The sequence below is a fragment of the Spea bombifrons genome, chromosome 1 (genome assembly GCF_027358695.1).
Source record: "Spea bombifrons isolate aSpeBom1 chromosome 1, aSpeBom1.2.pri, whole genome shotgun sequence".
In the NCBI taxonomy this organism is placed as follows: Eukaryota; Metazoa; Chordata; class Amphibia; order Anura; family Pelobatidae; genus Spea; species Spea bombifrons.
The window spans coordinates 116,618,684-116,640,229 of NC_071087.1; the positions used below are offsets into that span (position 1 = coordinate 116,618,684).

Consider the following 21,546-nt stretch of genomic DNA (forward strand, 5'->3'; position numbering starts at 1 on the left):
CCCCGGAGCAGCGAAAGCTAGCATTAGTGAGAAGGCTAGTACGGGCGGGGCCACGGAGACGGATCCTGGAACGCTTAAAGGGACAGCATTGCGATTTTCTGAGCAGCCCTTAACGATGACGTAAGCGATCGCCCAGGCGTTTAACCCGCTGACAGCTGGAGAGGTGCTGTTGGAGTATCTGTTCCAGAAATTCCTGGGTACAGACTACACATCTTTCAAGGAAAAAGATGAACGATGCTGTGCAGGTAACCTGAGGCTTTTTAAGAACAAGGGAGGAGAATTAACTCTTGGAGGATTGCGTTTGATGACGTAATATGAGCCATCTGGACAGGGGAAGACGGGCGCCATTCAGCTCAGGGGACTCGACTAAGCTGTAACCCCAATAACATAAAGTCCCAAAACATTTTGTTAAGAATGAAAAGAGCAACAATGCTCAATGTGCACAATTTTCATCTCATAGTTGAAGGGCCAGACTGGGGGTGACAAGGTGGCCCTGGCACTTTAAGGCCAGTGGCCGCTAAATGGCATAAGATGGCAGGATACGAGAGGCTGTATATTATGTTTTTATACTCATGCTGAGTACTGCCAGGGATATTCTGCAGGTGGCCGCACACTGAAGCACCCAGATCAGGTAAGTATTGAATGCTCCTGGTCAGCAGCCCAGTGGGCATTTGCCCGGTGTGCCAGATGGCCAGTCTGGGCCTGCGTATTTACCAAAATGGACTGCACAAAAGTAACACTTGTATACAAAAAACAAGTAAACTGCAGTCCTTTCACAGAAATAATACACTGGGTGGATGTGTCAGATTGTATGTTTTTGCTTTGCAGAAGTAATGACTTCCTATAATCCAGTTTCCAAGTCTTGTATTTTAACCCAGTGCAAATGCCTCCTCTTGTATGTATGTTTGTATGTATGTGAGCATTGATGTGTGGGAGTGGTGTGAGATGGAGCGTTTGTTAGTATGGGAGGTGTTAGAATAATTTGTACCTGTCTGTTAGTGAGTATGAGTAGTTGTGTGTTAGCATGTGTAAATGTGTTAGTCTGTTTAAATATGTGTGAGAGAATGTATGTGCGAGGGGCAATGATGGCGCAAACAAGCTGTTTGGGGGCAAAGATTGCACACATAAACTGGGGGTACTGACAAACTGGGGACAAAAATGGCACAGGCAGGCTGTTTGGGGGTTAGGATGGCACTGATAATCTCTTGGGGGCAAAGGTGGCACTGTGGGATATGTTGCTTGGTGAAGCTGGGCAATTTTTGCACCGGATCCTTGTGGTTTCTAGTTACGCCCCGATTAGTATATTGTTTCAAAAAAAATTTGTAGCTCCAGTTGAAGCTCCTGAATTTAAAGAACTGTCATGTCATATAAACGTTTAGGGGCTGATGAATGTGTGCACTTCTTGGTAAAATAAGTATTTCAATATAATACATTTGACAGTAAAAAATTCTAAGAAAATGATCCTTTCCAGGTCCATTTGATATGGATATATACTATGATTTGACTTATACATTTTATATATGTTATATGCCATCTGCAGGTCAATTTGATATGGATATATACTATGATTTGACTTATACATTTTATATATGTTATATGCCATCTGTGGATCACAGCAATAAAGACCCTGGCTTTTATTATCTAAAACACAATACAGTGCAAATATTGTTCTATGGTCAGACCAGGGCTCCACCCAGCAACCCTATCGCGTTTAAAGTATACAGTTTGGGCATAGTACTTTTCATTATATCATGCGAAAAAGTGCTGACATTTTGGTATTAGGGTAGACCACTATGCAGTTTGTTAGTATGGCAGAGGTGCCTGGCCCTTCATAATGTACCATTAAGCAAGTGCAATGAAATATTTGATCTTACCTGTCGTTCAAACTGTAGTGAATAAGCCCGTTATTCTTTTTTTTCTCTTCAACAGACGCACCATAACTGATTAAGTAAACTGCATAATTAAAGTGATTTATTGAATCTACCCATAGCTTGTACTTTTTGTTTGTCGATTGTTTTCGAGATATTAAAAAAAATAGCTAGTATCATCAGTTTCCTGTGCTGAAGTTATGTCTCTTCTGTATATCTCCCAACATGGACACTTCTCTTTAATAGGGTGTTGGTAAAGGCATGTCTAGGCGATGGGATATTTTCAAATGTTTTATGTAAGTTTGATGTTTTTGCACTAAAACAGGAGTTAGTAGTAAAATTGTGGTTTTAACTCTTTGAATTCAATATCCAGTTCTCAAACTTTTGATTTATGTTGAGTTTTGCGAAGATATGATGGAAAATTATCAGTGTATAATCGTTGCATTACTACTTGATTTGTATGATCCTATTTACGCTCGATATATTTGTTATGTGTTGTTTTTATGTGAAACTTTGAATAAAAAAAAAATCCAGTTCTGGCAAATCTCTCTTTAAGAATGGCTGAAATTCTTCAAATAGGGCCAGTCTGACCTGCGTTACTATCGGCTTGTGTGCAAGCAGCTGTGAAGGAAAGGTTGTAGACAAGGTAAGGCTGTAGGAGGTGTGAGTGTGGAAATGAGTGTGTGTATGTAAGTGTGTGTTCTGTTATAGAATGGGTAAGTATGCATTATGGTTAGTGTGTATGTGTTAGAGTGAGGGTGTGTAGGTGTGTGTGTGGTAGTGCGTATATTGGTTACTGGAAGGGGCCCAAGAGCCAGGAGGCCACTTAGCCTTCCCTCCCTACACCCGAACGTGCCAACCTTTCCCTTGCTTATCATGTACTCCAAATTGATTTAAATATGTTTCTTACATGGCCATTCAAACTTTGTTGGAGCAAGAGCTTGCTGTGTGTGGACCTTCACAATGTAAGGTAAAGTCAGCAAAGAGATGAACCTATCCTAACAGCTGCCAGTAAATAGCTGATTAGCAGCTTCCCCTACACTACAGAAGAGGGGACCCCCAGAGTGCCACTGTGTATGTGGTACATAGTTGACACTCTAGGCATTCTGAGACAGCTATGTACCAGGGAGGGGAGGGCAACAGGGCAATCCCCCCCCCCTCCCCAGGCAGCGGCATGTTTCAGAAGTAGAGAATAAAGAGGTAAGTTCTGAGCCCTGTACTTATGTCTTTTTTGTAAGGTAGAAGAACCACTCAAGAAGTAACAGAAGCACTGAGGCCACCAATACATTGTACCAAAGGGCAAGACAGAAGAAGGGTCAGATGGTGAGAATGTCAGGGCAGTCAGCTTCTCGCTCATAAACCGCACGCATGCACAGGTCGAGACTGGCAGCAAGAATAGTAGTCCAGGGGCAGTCCAATGGTTAAAGCCGGAGGTGCTAGTTTTAATGATGGATTCTGTAAATCCAGATTGCTATGCCATGCACCACTTGTTATATTTACCCATTGCAGAATATAATGGCACCATATAAATAAATAATACTATGCAGGAACAGATAGATACTAGACTTAAATTTAGACACACCTAACGTTAGCATTATTTCCTAGATTATAGCAAATATCTGTTGATGCTGGAAAAATGATTCTATCATACGTGACTGCTAATCAAAGTTGATGAATATAAAAATAGCTTAATTGAAATCTAAAGAGATCACCACTACGCACAATAAAATACAAGACCACACTTAAAAGATAATTGGTCACTTAAAAGCAATTCTACTTACTCAATAAAACATGAACAATGTATCTGTAATCAGTTTTTTTTCCTACAGATCATCATTTCAAAATGCTTTTCAATATACCGGTCATCCAAAATAAGCTTGTAGATTGCAATGTCATTTAAAATGTAACAAATTTAAAGGCAACAAATATTTTTCTGGATTTTTTTTTGGGGGGGGGGGTGGGGGGGATGACTCACCACTTATCAATAAAGCTGAACGCAATGAGAAGGGAACAACAGCCCAGACTGTATTGCTAAAAGAAAATTTTCCACCCATCACATGCTGTTTAATGCATACGATAGAGGGTCAGAGGTTTAGATGTAATGTAAGGATGGATCAGCCTCCTATCAGTGGTAGAGGCAAATACAATAAGGAACTTTAAACATGCATGGGATGGGCATGAAGCTATACTGAATCTAAGACAAGATGAAGGACTGATTAAGATCCGAGTTTTCACATCAGGAAACATGGGCAGACTAGATGGAGCAAATTTTATGTTTCTAGAACAGCTGAGTGGTCCCTTTGAATTTCCCTGTGGTTCCTCCCTTGTAAATGCATGAAGGGGTTCAGTAGAATCCCCTCACATGAATTTGCCTATGTCTCTAACCCCTCCAGCTTCTAGGCTTTCAAGAAATCTCCTGCTGCTCTAACTATATAGATACTCAATATGAGTCAGCTCATATGTATATATGCAGATAAAAAGTACTTACAAAGAACTATAAGAACTCTTGGTTTAGGAGACTACCTGGGACTTTCCCTTGAATTGAACTTTAGAGCAATACTGTAACCAGTGCAAAGTAAAAGAGCCGTGTGGTCATTATACCCTGAAGATCTAAAATTATGGTAGCCGAGATTATGCCAATGAATGTTTAAATTGATAATTGCCAGAATTTTTTTTTTAACACGGTTTATGTGAAATATATGTTTAAATACAATGAGAAGGACTGCTTCTATTAACACTAATAATACTTTTTTTCCCATATTCATACTGAAATATGCTATTTGTGTATGTTGTTGGCTATCTGCAAACTACATTTTTTTGATCAAAAATGCTGTTTGCTTACCTGGCAGCACTGGGTTTTTGTGAGAGCACAGGCACTCCCGCGCATGCATTCAACAAGGTTCGGTGCTTTTCACCTTTTGTTTGAGACAGGTTTAAAGAAAGGTTTAAACGAGTGTGCTGGGGTGAGTAAAGGGGAGGATCTTAGAAGTTTGGGGAGGATGCTAGTTTTGAATTAATGAAAACGTAGGATGCTTATTTATTTATTTTAAACGCTTTATATTTATTATTTAACAAAATGCACAGTGAGTGAACTGAAGGTAAATCTGAATCAAATCAATTTTGGTGCGACCACCCTTTGGAGAGGTGAGACTTTTATAAAATGAATGGGTTCAGGTGGAAATAAGGTGGGTTTATAAGTTGAAAACATTGTTTCCAAATAGCATGAATGCTGAATTTGATCTTTTTCATTTTCTGTAACCATAATATTATGAATCGATTTTTTTTTTTTTTTTTATTTATAACAGCATTGATATGAACATATTTATATATTTATGAAATTTTGATTTTTTTTAATATAATCAATTTATGGATTTTTAATCCATTTATATGCCATTTCCAGTTGGCTATTTTTTTTTTATAAAGATTGTTTTAGGTTGTCATTTTATTTTATAAATATATTTATATGGAGAATTTAATTGATGCAATTTATTCATGTACTAATTTAGTAGTTGGTTATAATACTTTTTCTAATTTAAGTTATAGTTGTATTGGATGTATAGACTGAATGATGGGGGTAATAACAAAAAGCCATCCAAATGCTTGCTGAATCTTTTTTGTTATTGAGGAGGAGTATTAGTGAAATACAGATATTGAATGATTCTAATGAATTGTAACAACAAGGAGGAAAAAACAAACAAACATGTAAACAAAATGGTGTAAAGCATTATTTTAATAAATAATAAGCTGCAGTCTTGCTCAAGTCTGCACATACAAATCCAGAATATTCTTGGTCATATTATGTTCTTTCAACAAAAAAAGAAATCCATTTTCCTGCCATAAGGAAAAGATGTACAAAAAAGTAGAAGAGAAACATACATGGATATTTTATCCTTTGTTTTTTGCAGGCGTGGGTACGCCTGTCGAATTGGCATTAGACTTAGGGAAACCCTTTGCTTGTCAGAGATTCTTTCTGCTGTAGCTTGCGGATTAACTCTAATAAATTCATCTGTAACGTCAGCTCCTACAAAATAATACAGAGGATGTTAAAAACTATAGTTTCAGTGGCAGCTGCCAAAAGTAAAAACAAAACAACTTTTTGTAAATGTTTGTTTTCTCACTTGCAGAATATTATGGTAACAAATAAAGATAGTTTACTTAAAGAAATTTAACAAAGAGAGAACAGTTATAGAGTAAGTACCTGTTGATTTGTTGTAATATAGAAACCAGAAACACCTGCTTTTTCCAAGGTGCTCTGTTGATCTATCACTTTCTGATCAAGTTCAAGAACTATTTTCTCATCCATCATCCTCTGCTCCTCTCTAATACGTTGTTCAAGAGCCTATAGCATTGAAACAGAGAAAGAGAGGTTCACATATAACATCAGTTACACTGTAAAGTGTATAGATAACACCCTTATAAACATATTAACATAAATTAATTGCTCACTAAACAAAAATAACACATCGAGTGACTCATCAAGACTAAAGGATCTCTAAAACAGACAAAACATTTTCCCAAAGTCCATTACTGGTTATCTAAATGCATGAGTTTACGAGAACAGGTTAGATGTAACAGCCAGGGTAGATATGCAGGACTACACAACAGGTTCTTCAACCTGTACATTATGTTAATGACTGACACAAAGCATTTAAACAGATGGGCGTGGAACCAATTTACCGCTCATTGTTTTGTACAGTTCTACAGTACAAGCATCTAACTTCTGGAATATGACAGTCACTTTGATGTCCATTTACATTAGGGATGGTAAAATCCAGTGGCTTTTGCATAGAAAAAGGGTTGAATGGTCACGGAGGACACATGGTGAGTAAATCTTCCCACATCTACTATCACCTCAGAAATCTAACTGGGCATTAGACAGGTCTAAATCTGGCCTTCTTGCACAAGACGCTCATTTGAGTTGGCATTTCCCAATACAAAAAAAGTCTTACAATATTCCAATTCTCCTGTAAAGTGCTGGCTTACATACAAAATTATCCTATCATAAAACATAAACATAAATCCATTAACAGTCTTTGTGTGAAAGCAAACACATCTTTCACGGTTACAATGGAATTGAGCTTTCAATGGCAAACCCCTTTCAAACAGATTCTAAACCTTACCTCTAGCTCTCTCTGCTGTGTGGCTTTTAGTACGGGCATATTGTGTGCTTTACACGCCATGTGAGCCTCTTTATTCTTCCTTAGAAGATCTTGTTTCAAACCTTTAAGGGGGGAAAAAAAAAAAAAGTTTTTTCACCAACAGAAAGCACTGAATAAATATGAAGGTAGAACCAATTCCATAGAATTTTTCTTGATGTGTCATCACACAAGGAAAATTGAAATACTTATTAATATTTAAAATTGAAAAACACAATGATATAGTTTTGCTTATGTTTCTGTAACCAAAGATCTGGCTTATTACCAAAACAAACCAAAATTAAAAAGTGTTGTTTTGAGCTTTGCGTGCCAGTATATAATTAATGGTGTGTTATAAATGAAATGCTTGGACATTGAGAAACAAATCCTGATTAGATTTTAATCTACTTAAAATAAAGGATTTTGTATATTCCCAGCAATAGGGTGATAAAGACAGCTAAATTCTGCCACATGGATCTACTTTTTCACATGACCGATAATTGTATAATTATTAAAAGACAACATAGCATAGATTGCTGCAAACCATTATATTTGCCTAGGGAGCTAATAGCCACCATGATGCCCCTTATCTCTGCTCCAGAATCACTTTTTATACATAACCTCTAGAATCTTTGCCAAATTCTAAAAATTGTCTTATTACCATAGTAATCCATGGAAAATACTTGCTGATTGGAACGTTCCATTGGTTGATAAAGTGATAATTCCACTTTTCAATTTTTGCACCAGAAACATTCTTTTTAATCTATAATCCCTATGGCTCATCTATTTAAAGGGACATTCCAGCCATCATATACATGTTTATGTCCCTTTACATTTTTGTGAAGCCCCTTTCGCCTACCTCCCAGCTATTTCTGAAGTTTGCTGGGGCTGGTCCTTCACAACACACAGTGAAGTCACTGAGCTGATGTATTAAACGCATGTGCAAATTCCTGGTTTAGTGAGCCAACAACTTGTTACCTTTGTGTTTTTTTCTCTCTCTCTCTCAAAACATTTAATAATTTATGAGATATTCTGTTTTCTTCTTCATTCACACACAAAGAAACAGCAAGCATTCTTCTTTCAAACTGAGGCTGTATTATGATAATTCTATGCTTTGTTAAATTATTCATGTATCACATATAAATTGCAATCAAAATGTTGTTGAACCTACCGTGTTTCCCCGAAAGTAAGACAGTGTCTTACTTTCTTTTTATCCCTAAAAGCCCCACTATGTCTTACTTTCGGGGTATGTCTTATATTGGGAAAAAATTGAGAGTGATGGGAGTTATGATGTACTTTTAGAGCATAATTAGATCATGAAAAAGACATTGGAAATGGTACAGCATAACACCCATCACTCTCACACACTTACCAATCAACACACCTACCAATCCACACGTATACCAATCCACACACATATATACCAATCCACACGTATACACAAATCCACACACATATACACTAATCCACACACATATACCAATCCACACACATATACACCAATCCACACACATATACACCAATCCACACACACATACACCAATCCACACACACATATACACCAATCCACACACACATATACACCAATCCACACACACATACACCAATCCACACACACATATACACCAATCCACACACACATATACACCAATCCACACACACATATACACCAATCCACACACACATATACACCAATCCACACACACATATACACCAATCCACACACACATATACACCAATCCACTCTCACTTAATTCTTTCCTACCTTTCCTTTCTTCTTTCAGCTTCTTTTCCTCCTCTTCGCTCCTCTTCTTCAGTTCTGTCTTCTTCCTGGTTCAGAGGGCACGGACAGCGGTGGGCGCGGCTTCAGTGTTGTGCGCCGGGATCTGACAAGAAACCCCGGCGCACAACAGCTGTTGCCGCGGGGATCACAAGGGAGCGGTATCGGAGGTCATTAACAGACCTCCGGCTCCCTTGAGTGATCTTAAGCCGGGTTGAACCCGGCTTAAAATCACTCAAGGGAGCCGGAGGTCTGTTAAAGACCTCCGATACCGCTCCCTTGCGAGCCTGCTCCTCCAGCGGCGGACATTACTGTCCGTCTCTGGAGGGGTGCCGGGTGCCGCAGGTTGGCACCCCCTGGAGTGTGGCGCCCTGTGCGGTCGCACACCCCAAAGGTCGGCCCTGCTCTAAGGGGCCGGCCTTAGGGGTCTGCGGCCGCACAGGGTTTAAATAAAAACATCGGGGTTTTTTTTTCAACTTTATTTAACATCCTCCATGTTAAATAAAGTTAAAAAAACTTTATTTAACATGGAGGATGTTAAATAAAGTTAAAAAAAACCCCCGATGTTTTAATTTAAATCCTGTGCGGCCGCAGACACGTAAGGCCGGCCTTGGTGGGGACTTCCCGGCCCCTTAGAGTGGCGGACCCGGCAAATCCCCCGTGTTTCCCCGAAAGTAAGACATATGTCTTACTTTCGGGGTACGGCTTATATTAGCCGACCCCTCTGAAACCCCCGATACGTCTTACTATCGGGGGTGTCTTACTATCGGGGAAACACGGTAGTAACAGTTTTAAGATGCTATGCCAGCTGGACCAGGCCAGGTTGCATACCCTTTTAAGACATATAGATATCTAGATGTACACCAAATACCTTTTGATCTTTATGTTGGCTTAAAAAGGTCTTTCTAAACAGCATCTGCCATCAGGACATTTACATTTTGTACAGGGTAAAAATAGTTCATACATTGTGTTAGCCAATTAGCTAACATGTTGGATCTTTATCATTTGCTATCCAATAATGGACACAGTATGCAGAAACATAGATGTAGAAGTACAGATTTGACTGCTGGGCGAGCTGTGCACGTTTGACCTAAATGCTTTTTGCAGTTCAACGGAATTTAATGTGCATGCTTGGGTCACTACAACTATTTGACCTCCCCAACATTTTATTTTACAGACACTTCTCTATAAACCTAAGTACCAAATAGGCATATATGTTCATAGAGTCTCAAGAGACCCCTCTAGATATGTTGCCCGAGTCAGCACTGGAGCTAGTTGAAAGGCAAGTAGCTTACGCATAGTGTAGTCTGAGCAGGAGATGCGCTCGGCTGAACATATCACCTTCAAGGGCCAGAAGATGAGGTGAGTAAACTAAATGTATAGAGAGGATCCTAAGAAACTCATCTAAGCATTTTTCATCCAAAAACCCAAAACAATTAATAAGAGGGCTGGCACATGACTTCAATGATTATCCTTTTCAACCCTCCTCACCTTGTGTACCATGGCATACTCTCTAACGTTCTCATGGTACCATAGAACTGTAGTTTGGGGTAGCTGTATTAGTCCAGTGTATACGAATGCAGAAAAACAGAATGTTGCAGAATCTTGTAATACCTTTTTTATTGGACTAACAGTATTTAAAATAATAGACGAGCTTTCGGGAGTCCTCCCTTTGTCAAGTCAAAAGCATTTCTGACCAAGCAAGTGAAAAACACAGTTTAAAACAGTTTAAAACTGACCAGTACATGTTCTGATACAGGGTTAAAACAGGGGTTAAAATAACAAGATAGAGAATTTGCAGACAAAAAACTAAGAGGGTCGTAAATAGTAAATAGTGGCATATACTGCACAGATAAGGCTGGGGGGGGAGCAGGGGTGAGCATGTAGGAGAGAGAGGGAGAAGGGGAAAAAAAAAAAAAAAAAAAAAAAAAAAAAGGCACAGGTTATAGGAAGTTTTGATAATGAGCTAAGAAGCTCAAATCCACATTAAGTCCTCTGTTTTTACAATCATAAAAATGTATCATTTTGGCTTCAAATGTCTTTCTTTCTTGGGTGTTTTTGAAATGACCTCTCAGTGTTTTGATTTTGAGGTCATGTATGGAGTGACCGGTTTGGGTAAAGTGGTGCCCAACTGGGGTGCAAAAGTTTTCTTCATCATGATGGTTGATGGAGTATCTGTGCAGATTCATCCTTTTATTAAGTTGCTGGCAGGTTTCACCGATGTAACACCCTATAGTACATTTGGTGCATTGAATCATGTATACAACATTCTGTGAAGTGCATGAGTATGATCCTTTAATATTGTATGTCTTGTTGTTGTGGGTGGCTGTGTTGCTGGTACAGATGTGTTGACAAAGTTTGCATCTAGCTTTGTTGCATGGTTTGCTTCCATTATCTGTGTGTGTTGTTTCGGTATGTAGTTTGCTACTCACCAGCTTTTGTTTGAGATTCGCTGGTTGTCTGAAGGCCAAGATGGGGGGTTCAGGGAAAATTTTTTTTAACACCTCATCCTCTGCTAGCATTGGTTGCAGATCCTTGATGATTTTTCGGATTTCTTCTAGGGCAGGATTGTATGTGGCTACCAAAGGTATGCGTGAGGATGTTTGTTTGTCTCTGTATTGCAACAGGTGTTCACGTGGGGTTTGTAGCGCAGAGTTAATTTTCTTATTGATTATCCTGGGTTTGTATCCCTTTTGTTTGAATGTCTCAGACAGTGTTTTAAGATGCATGTCTCTGTCATCAGTGTTGGAGCAGATGCGGTGGTACCTGGTGGCTTGGCTATGGATGATGCCTTGCTTTGTGTGGGATGGATGGAAGCTGGATTTGTGCAGGTAGTTGGATCGGTCTGTGGGTTTTCTGTACAGGGATGTATGTAGTGTGTCCTTGTTTATTGTGACAGTTGTATCCAAGAAGTTTACACTTTCTGTGGAGAAGTCCATTTTGAGTTTGATAGATGGGTGAAATGTATTGAATGCGTTATGGAACTTTTTGAGGTTTTCTTTTCCGTCCGTCCAGACAATGAAAATATCATCAATGTAGCGATAATGGCAGATGATGAAGATGATGAAGATCGAAGATGGAATTGAAGCCTGCTCTCTGTTCCTCTCAAAACATACTCATAACCAGAAATACAGTCCTCAAACCATCACCAAACTCATAGAATTCATCCTCACACACAACTACTTCAGTTTTCACAACAATATATATCTGCAAACCATGGGCACTGCCATGGGGACGAGAATGGCACCACAATATGCCAATCTACTCATGGCGGACCTGGAACAACGATTCTTGGAAACACAACTTCACAAACCCTACAAATATTATCGCTACATTGATGATATTTTCATTGTCTGGACGGACGGAAAAGAAAACCTCAAAAAGTTCCATAACGCATTCAATACATTTCACCCATCTATCAAACTCAAAATGGACTTCTCCACAGAAAGTGTAAACTTCTTGGATACAACTGTCACAATAAACAAGGACACACTACATACATCCCTGTACAGAAAACCCACAGACCGATCCAACTACCTGCACAAATCCAGCTTCCATCCATCCCACACAAAGCAAGGCATCATCCATAGCCAAGCCACCAGGTACCACCGCATCTGCTCCAACACTGATGACAGAGACATGCATCTTAAAACACTGTCTGAGACATTCAAACAAAAGGGATACAAACCCAGGATAATCAATAAGAAAATTAACTCTGCGCTACAAACCCCACGTGAACACCTGTTGCAATACAGAGACAAACAAACATCCTCACGCATACCTTTGGTAGCCACATACAATCCTGCCCTAGAAGAAATTCGAAAAATCATCAAGGATCTGCAACCAATGCTAGCAGAGGATGAGGTGTTAAAAGAAATTTTCCCTGAACCCCCCATCTTGGCCTTCAGACAACCAGCGAATCTCAAACAAAAGCTGGTGAGTAGCAAACTACATACCGAAACAACACACACAGATAATGGAAGCAAACCATGCAACAAAGCTAGATGCAAACTTTGTCAACACATCTGTACCAGCAACACAGCCACCCACAACAACAAGACATACAATATTAAAGGATCATACTCATGCACTTCACAGAATGTTGTATACATGATTCAATGCACCAAATGTACTATAGGGTGTTACATCGGTGAAACCTGCCAGCAACTTAATAAAAGGATGAATCTGCACAGATACTCCATCAACCATCATGATGAAGAAAACTTTTGCACCCCAGTTGGGCACCACTTTACCCAAACCGGTCACTCCATACATGACCTCAAAATCAAAACACTGAGAGGTCATTTCAAAAACACCCAAGAAAGAAAGACATTTGAAGCCAAAATGATACATTTTTATGATTGTAAAAACAGAGGACTTAATGTGGATTTGAGCTTCTTAGCTCATTATCAAAACTTCCTATAACCTGTGCCTTTTTTTTTTTTTTTTTTTTTTTTTTTTTTTTTCCCTTCTCCCTCTCTCTCCTACATGCTCACCCCTGCTCCCCCCCAGCCTTATCTGTGCAGTATATGCCACTATTTACTATTTACGACCCTCTTAGTTTTTTGTCTGCAAATTCTCTATCTTGTTATTTTAACCCCTGTTTTAACCCTGTATCAGAACATGTACTGGTCAGTTTTAAACTGTTTTAAACTGTGTTTTTCACTTGCTTGGTCAGAAATGCTTTTGACTTGACAAAGGGAGGACTCCCGAAAGCTCGTCTATTATTTTAAATACTGTTAGTCCAATAAAAAAGGTATTACAAGATTCTGCAACATTCTGTTTTTCTGCATTCATGGTACCATAGAAGAAGTGAAAGACCTCCCCAGTACGCAATAAGTGTTTCCTATTGCCACTGCAGCCATTGTAAATGGCTGCAGTCGGCTGGTTATATATAAGGGTGTACAGTGTGCTTATTAATGCACTGTACTTTAGGAACACACATCAACACATATTAGGAAAGCAATGAAGAATATAAGTAAAGGAAAAACCTTACAAAGTCTTATATAAATGTTATTTTGCTCTAATATCACATTATTTGACTATTACCTCTGTGTTCCGCATGAAGCTTTATACGCTGGTTGTATAGATTTTTCTCTGTCAGATGTTGGATCTCCAATAATCCTTGGACTATTTCAAAAACTGTACCGTCGATAAGAGCCAAGGCCAAGTCACTGAGAATGGTGTGCGACAGACGCTGCTGACAAGAGCTGCAAGAGAGGGTGGTAGGAGAAAATTATTTCTATGAGAGCAGCTACAACTGGGTGTCTCCGTGATGTATAAAACAAATGACAACCTTCTGAGTTTTCCGCTGTGTTGTGCCCATCTGCACAATAATTTAAAATACTTAAGGGTTAATCACTTTAGCGTTTAGAAGGTTTAGAAATCCAATCAGTGGCAAGAAAGGGCTCCCATTAAATTAATGGGACGGAACATCTCCAACCAGCCTAGGAGCCTGGGTGTTGAGAAAGAGACATATGCATCTGAGGGGATTCTGCGGAATCCCACTACGCACTTGCAAGGGGACAGTTGGAACAATACGCATTTCAGTGCATATGATGGTTGGAGTGTCCCCATAAAAGACCATTTCCCAGATTAACTGACAGGTTAGATATCTGATCCATTACAATAAAAAAATAAAAAGATTTCCGTGAAAAAGGTGATAGCACTCCAGTAAAATTCTAAAAAAACAAAACAAAAACCCCCCACTTACCGGTATTTTGCCTTTCAAAAAATACTGCCCTGCCAGATATTTACAGATAAATAGTACAACTGCAATATTATTTAGGATTTGAAACAGAAAAAAAACCCTCAAATCCCTTTGATTCCAAAGACAGAAAAATAATTGCTTCTCCAGAGAAGTGCTTATTAAAATTATCAACATTCAGCTTCACAACTCCTCCACTAACTTTCACGTCATTGCAAGGCAGTCTGCTTGGGACAATCAGGAACACATCAGGCTTCCATTCCATTTACTGGGTATAAGTGCGGTTAAATTTAGCTGCACCTCTCAACTATTCTATCGTGAGAGGCTGGCACAGCATCAATAATTAAATATGGCCAGAAAATGCATACAGTCTTTTGCTGTTCTTTTACAAGATTACAGATATATTTCATGGAAACAAAAACAGACCTTAAAAGGGAAACATCAGCCACCATATGCACTTTACTGCACATGATATGCAAGTGGCTCCTTTTTGTCCGTTTTGCAAATGCATGGGGGAATCTGCAAAATCCTCCCCACATATGCATTTGCCCCCACCCCCAGATAAATGCCATTAAGGATATGTGTACGGCTAAGCACACCACCCTGCATGTAATATACCCACCGCCTAGGGTGACCACATGGCCTGGGCAGCCTCAATCCAGGACAATTGAGACACTGACTGAAGTAGGTCACAGCCAATCAGGTGAGACCTCTTAACTCTCCTTATTCCTTGAGCGTTCAGAAGCCTCTCATGATAGGCCGAGTCCCTCCTTCACACCAACTCAATGTGAAAGCTTCAGCCAGCACCAGGTATGTGCGTTTGACTGTGTTTGCCCATTTGTCACTGTGTGTGTGTGTGTCATGTCTGATAATAGAGGAGTTAAATCTCCGAATCTGCTCATACCTGGTAATAGAGAGGTTAATACTCTGAATCTACTCACATCTGTAACGCTTGTATGTATTTGAAGGCTTCCTAATTAACATATAATAGTACATGTGAATCAGTGTGTATGTTATATATATATATAAAAAATGTATTTTATGTGTGACGATGTACATATGTGAATCATTATATAGTATACACCTGTGTGTGTAATCTCATCCGCTTCTTAGTGTGTCCCCGAATGGCAGAAATAAAATAGCTCGGCGAAGGCTGAGGGAAGGGGTCTGTTCTAGGGCTGCAACTAACGATTATTTTAATAATCGATTAGTTGGTCGATTATTTTTTCGATTAACCGGATAAAAAATGCAATTGTTTTAAATTTAAAACAATGTAATAAAAAAAAACTTTACAATTTACACTTTCATCTCTTTATTGCAATGACCTCTCTCTCTCTCTATTCACCTTCTTATTTTACTGACATAATAATAAAAGCTACAAGAACCCAAACACAGTGTTTCTCAAACTAGGTTTTAATACAAAGTTATTAGTAAGTATTAATTCATGTTAACTTTTTCATATTTAATAAAAACTGAGAAAAAAGCCTTGTTTATATTTTCTTTTATTTACCAAACTGCCCCCAGCTATGCACAAATGACCCTCAGCTTGCCCACATATTTGCCTTATACCTCTTATATGCCAGAGATTCCACTGTGCCCCCTGATATGCCACTGTGCCCCCTGATATACCTTATACTCCTTAAATGCCAGTGATATGCAACTGAGACCCCTGATATACCTTTTACCCCCAGATATTACTTATGTCCCCCTGATATGCCTAATATCGATATGCCTTATACCCCCTATATGCCTTATAACTTCCAATATGCCACTTGCCCCCATTTATGCCTTATACCTCCCTATATGCCACTGTGCACCCTGATATGCCACTCCGCTCCCCATAAATGCCCTGCACCACCCTGAAATTCATTATACTCCCTGATTGACCACTCTGCCTACCCCAGATATGCTACTCTGAAATTCATTATACCCCCCATACACCACTCTACCTCCCCCTATACACAACTCTAACTCCCCCAGATATGCCATTCTGCCTCCCTGAAATTCATTACACCCCCATACACCACTCTGCTACCCTGAAATTCATTATACCCCCCATACACCACTCTGTCCCCTCCCCCTCCCATACACCATTTTGCCTGCTCACTCATATTGTCTTTAAAAATGATACACATATCACCAATTCTCCAAGTGTACGCAAACTTTTTAACACAACTGTATGCCAACATAACAGCATTCAACAAGTTTTGCAGTAACAGTAGGCTTTGGCTACTCACTCATTTAAAAGATCCCTTATTTTAATGCAATGTGTTTATTTCAATGCTGCATCACAGTTTAAGCACTTAGAATAGATGATCAGTCTACTGGAAAAATACAACTAGCGATCAGGACATGTGTTACACCTTCCTCCCCATAATGACAGTGGAATTTCCAGTCTATGTCTTTCTGCGATGTCAGAAGTGGAAAAACATAATAAGAAATTACAGTGAGAGGCTAGATTTCCACTTTTTTTTTATAAAAACGCCCATAAAAACGCCAATAGCGCCACCTGGCGTTTTTTTTAGTGGAAAAACGCAGCAGCCAGATGTTAGCTGTTCTTCAATAGGAAATCGCAAAATGCCATTTCCACTTGGCGTTTTTCTGTCTGGCGTTTTTTCAGTCCTCTTTGGCGTTTTTCTGCTTTTTTGGGCTCTGTGGCAGTTTTTCAAAATCGCAGCATGTTCACACTCTGGCGTTTTTTTGCAAGGAAATCTTGGCGTTTTTCTCCAATAGAAGTCTACGGGAGAGAAAAAACGCCATGAAAAAGCCATGTGGGTTTATTGCCTTGGCATTTTTTATGGCGTTTTTTCCACAGTTACAATGCAGAGGATGGACCCAGTATCTGTGTGTCCTACGAGAAATAGGCTGAAAACAAACAGTTTCACACAAAACAAAGTCCTGGACTGGTTCATATTGAATTTTACACCATTTGGAACAAACATGCCATTACAAACAAACATACCCGACGCATCAACTGGATCCTGCGTGCCAAAAGCAACAGCAAACAATTTGTACCATCATTTGGGGCCAATCTTCTTAGAGGAGCAGACATTCGGAATAAAGCATGCCTTACAAACCACAGAAAAGAGACAAAAGGGTCTACCAAGTAAATGACATCAGGAGGGGCAGATACTTGCCATTTATCCTAATCCCTTTTAGCTGGGTGAAACTTCTAACTTGTAAAGGCTGGAAAAACTGCCTAAGGTCAAAAAAAGCAATTTCCACAGAAAGGCTAAAACGCCAGAAAAAACTCCAGAAAAAACGCCAAAATGCAGTGGCAGTTTTCTTGGCGTTTTTCCTGGCGTTTTTCATCAAGAAAAAAACGCAGGACAAAAACCCAAGTGGAAACCTAGCCAGAAAGAGGAGATGCATTCAGCCAAACACACCGACCCACCTGTAATATAGTCAGCTCCAGTGCCGGTTCAGACTCCCATCCGCATGGGTGGAAAGTGCTGCCATTAATTTCAACGGAAGCAATTTCCTGCTACTGAATGATTGCTTCAGGCAGCCAATAAGTGGCAAGAATTGTCAGAACATGGAGGGGGAGGGCTGATGCAGAGAATAAGAATTCATATTAATGTACTCACAGATTATGTTAAGACACACTATGGTATTCTTTAATGGGGGTATCTGAGACACTGTCCCCTGTAAGAATGATTTCATCTCCTAGTGTCACCATAGAAACCAGGTGTTACATGTTAATACCACTAGCTCTGTAGCCTAGGGCTAGCAGTGAGAATACCTGGAAATGGGCTCAAAATTCTCAGGGTCACATTTAGACACACCCCACTCTCCATCCATGGCCATTTCATCCCTACTACTACCCATACACATATAAGGCGGTTGAGGCTAGTGCCCAGCCACTGATGTTGTTGGCCCGCCAACCTACATCATCTGGCTCCCCGATAAAGGAGGGCCTCCCAGGAGCCAGAATCTGTTAGTTTTCAGGGATGGCATTAAGCATCCCCGCAGAGGGTTTCCCATTCTGTAAAGTAAAGAGGAGTCTGGTGCACGCCTGTTGTCTGAGTGATGCCTGTACACCCTATGTTTTATCCCATAATCTTTTTCCCCCAGAGTAAATGGGCAACTCCACGTTACCATACAGTCTTGGGCTGTATTGCCACTATTACAAGACTCTTGAAACATTAACCCTTTCATGATAAATCAGTGTCATTTCAGGTATTCTTTTAAGTTATTTTCCTCTATATACACATACATTGTAATGCATTATAATTTTGTACAGATCAGACAGGAAATGTTAATAACACAGAACTCTAGGTGGGGTTACACATTAATATTGCATTAAAAGCCTCTTACTTCCTCTCAACAATTTTATTATCTCATAACCATAATCTTGGGAAATATATCCCGCTTTATTTGCTATGACACGTCGCGCTTTGCTTAACGCACCTAGCTTTATTTATAAAGAGTTACCACTGCCATTACCTGGGCAAATCTTTCACCAAGCTCTGCAGTTCAGACAGGAGGTAATAATGCCTCTCTTGCTGCTGCGCTATGTCAGACGGTTCTTCATACATCCCCATATACCCAGCCATCTCAGTTCGCAGCATTCAACACACCGGCCATCGCTTCGGAGGCTCCATTTACCTCACGTGACACAATATAACTTCCAAGCGCGCCATCTTTGTTATGGGCACGGTGTAAAACCGCCTCCAATTCGCGCGTTCATTAAATACATTTTTTGCATATCAGTAAAATTAGAACCTGTATATTGCGCTAGGTTTTTTTTGTTTCGAACTGCTGCAGTTACCATTATTTACTTTGATTAGAAAAGTATTTTTTCCCACGCATGACCCGGAAATGGAAATAGACCTAGGCAATAAATAGTTCCAGGTCGCGTCTTTAACGTTTGAATGCGATGGTGTGTTGTTGCTGGTTAACGCTGAATGCTAATTGGCGTAGTTTGATGTTAGAATAATGCTGTTCGTTTGTAGGTCCTTATACAAAGCATTAAAACGGGATTTTTCTTCTGCCGCCCAGTTCTGTTAAGTATATTATGTATATATCCGGACAACACAGCTGGAGAATGGTATGTGAGATATAGACATGTGAAGTGTGCAAAGATTAAAAATACTTGAATGAGAGCATTTTGATCCATAATTCTCTAGTGACTTTTTAGGAGGGACAGTCTCCCTTTGTGATCTAAATTGCCACGCACCTCTTCCTCCTCTGGTGTACAAAACTACTCTGTTCTCATGGATATCATACAATCGCAAACAAAATACAGGTTAAATAGATCTGTGGCACAATTATTAACATCCCTTTGTCAAGATAACAGCTCTGAGTCTTCTATAATGTCCAATGAGGCTGGAGAATACACGGCAAGGGATCTGAGACCATTCCATAGAGCATCTCTCCAGATCCTTCAAATTTTGGGATCGATGTTGGTGCACTCTCCTCTGGCACAGACAATCAGATGTTCATTTAATATTGACACTTGATAGTCAATGATGTCATCTGTCCTAACAAAATGGTCATCAGGCAGAAAAACAGCCCCGAAATATTAAGAGCCACCACCACATTTAACCATGGGCATGAGATACTTTTCTCTGTGTGCGCCAAACCCACCTCTGGTGTTCATTGCCAACAATCTGTATTTTGGTTTCATCTGACCATAGAACCCGATCCCATTTGAAGTTCCAGTAGTGTCTGGCACACTGAAGACAACTGAGTTTGTTTTTGGATGAGAGTAGAGTTTTTTTTTCTTAAAACCCTTCAAAACAACTTGTGGTGATGTAGGTGACATCGGATTGTAGTTTTGGAGACTTTCTTACCCCAGGACGCAACTAACTTACGCAATTCTCCAGCTGTTGTCCTTGAAGATTTTGTGGCCGCTCAAACCATGCTCTTCAAATTGCTATAAGACAATGTAGACACACGTCCTCTTCCGGGTTGATTCATAAAATTTCAGTTGAGTGGAACTTCTTAATTATTGCCCTGATGGTGGAAATGAGCATTTTCAATGCTCTTGCTATTTTCTTATAGCCAATTACCATTTTGTGAAGCTCGACCTTTTGCTGCACATCACAGCTATATTATCCATTGTGATGAATGACTAAGGGAATTTGTCCTATGTGCATACCTGGGAACGCTCCGGGTTTGCCCGGAAATTGCTGGGTGAAGCACCGCTTCTCCGGTTCTCCGGGTCAAGACCTGTGTGCTCCGGGTAGCCGGAGCACAGAAGTTCACAGTATGCCTATGTGTTACCTAATACATATAGCCCTTTAAAACAGGACTTCATAGTCTAACAATTTCCTGCTCCTAGTCACCCAGGTGTACTATAAACGTAAAGTATCAATTGGAATATACTTTAAATATATATTTCTCATATGAATCCATGGGGTGCAAAAAATTGTGCCACACATGTAATATTTTTTTATGAACCTGTTGTGTTTGCAATTGTTTGATATCCATGAGAGCAGAGTATTTTTGTGTATTTATTGAAGAAAAGATCAAAGAAGTAAACAATTTTTCACAGCATTCTTTGTTCATGTTTACCATATTAGTGGAGGGTATTGTAAATTTATTTTTTTAAATAAAAACTAATTTTTGCATGTATTGCTCATCATTGTAAATGGTGTAAAATCTCAGCAATATGTGTCAATGTATACTTAGAATAAATTTTTTAGTATAACTTACATTAATTTTACCTTGAAATATAAATTATATATGCAATAGGAGTTTAGAAATGTAAGTTTAGTTTTATGAGTAGGTATATATACATTTTCTTTCTGTTTTGTTAGATCAAGGATAGCCAACTGGTGTCAGACACCAGTAGGATGTCTGCGTTATGGAAGAAAGAGGAGGAGCCCAGTGTGCAGGACGACCGAGGCAAGGTAAAACAATAAAAATCTAGCGTAGCCAGGGCACAGGCAAAAGGTCAGGTTCAGGCAGCAATCCAAAAAGCTTAGTCAGGGCACAGGCAAAAGGTCAGGTACAGGTTTAGGTTCGAACAGGGGCAGGAGCACAGCACTGGGAATGCTATGTAGGACACAGAGCGTCTCAGAATATCTGAGCGCCGCCATAAGGGAGCTA

At 39.6% G+C, this 21,546-nt stretch overlaps 1 protein-coding gene across 1 annotated transcript; it reads right to left on the reverse strand.

Moving 5' to 3' along the window:
- Window positions 1-5,580: 5,580 nt before the first annotated feature.
- DGCR6 (DiGeorge syndrome critical region gene 6) lies at window positions 5,581-19,103 on the reverse strand. The gene is made up of 5 exons (XM_053469697.1): window positions 18,937-19,103; window positions 13,833-13,993; window positions 6,989-7,089; window positions 6,067-6,207; window positions 5,581-5,889 (listed from the first exon to the last, which is right to left on the reverse strand). The coding sequence occupies exons 1-5, from the start codon at window positions 19,059-19,061 to the stop codon at window positions 5,806-5,808; spliced, it is 612 nt and encodes a 203-aa protein (XP_053325672.1). The 5' UTR covers window positions 19,062-19,103; the 3' UTR covers window positions 5,581-5,805.
- Window positions 19,104-21,546: the final 2,443 nt, after the last annotated feature.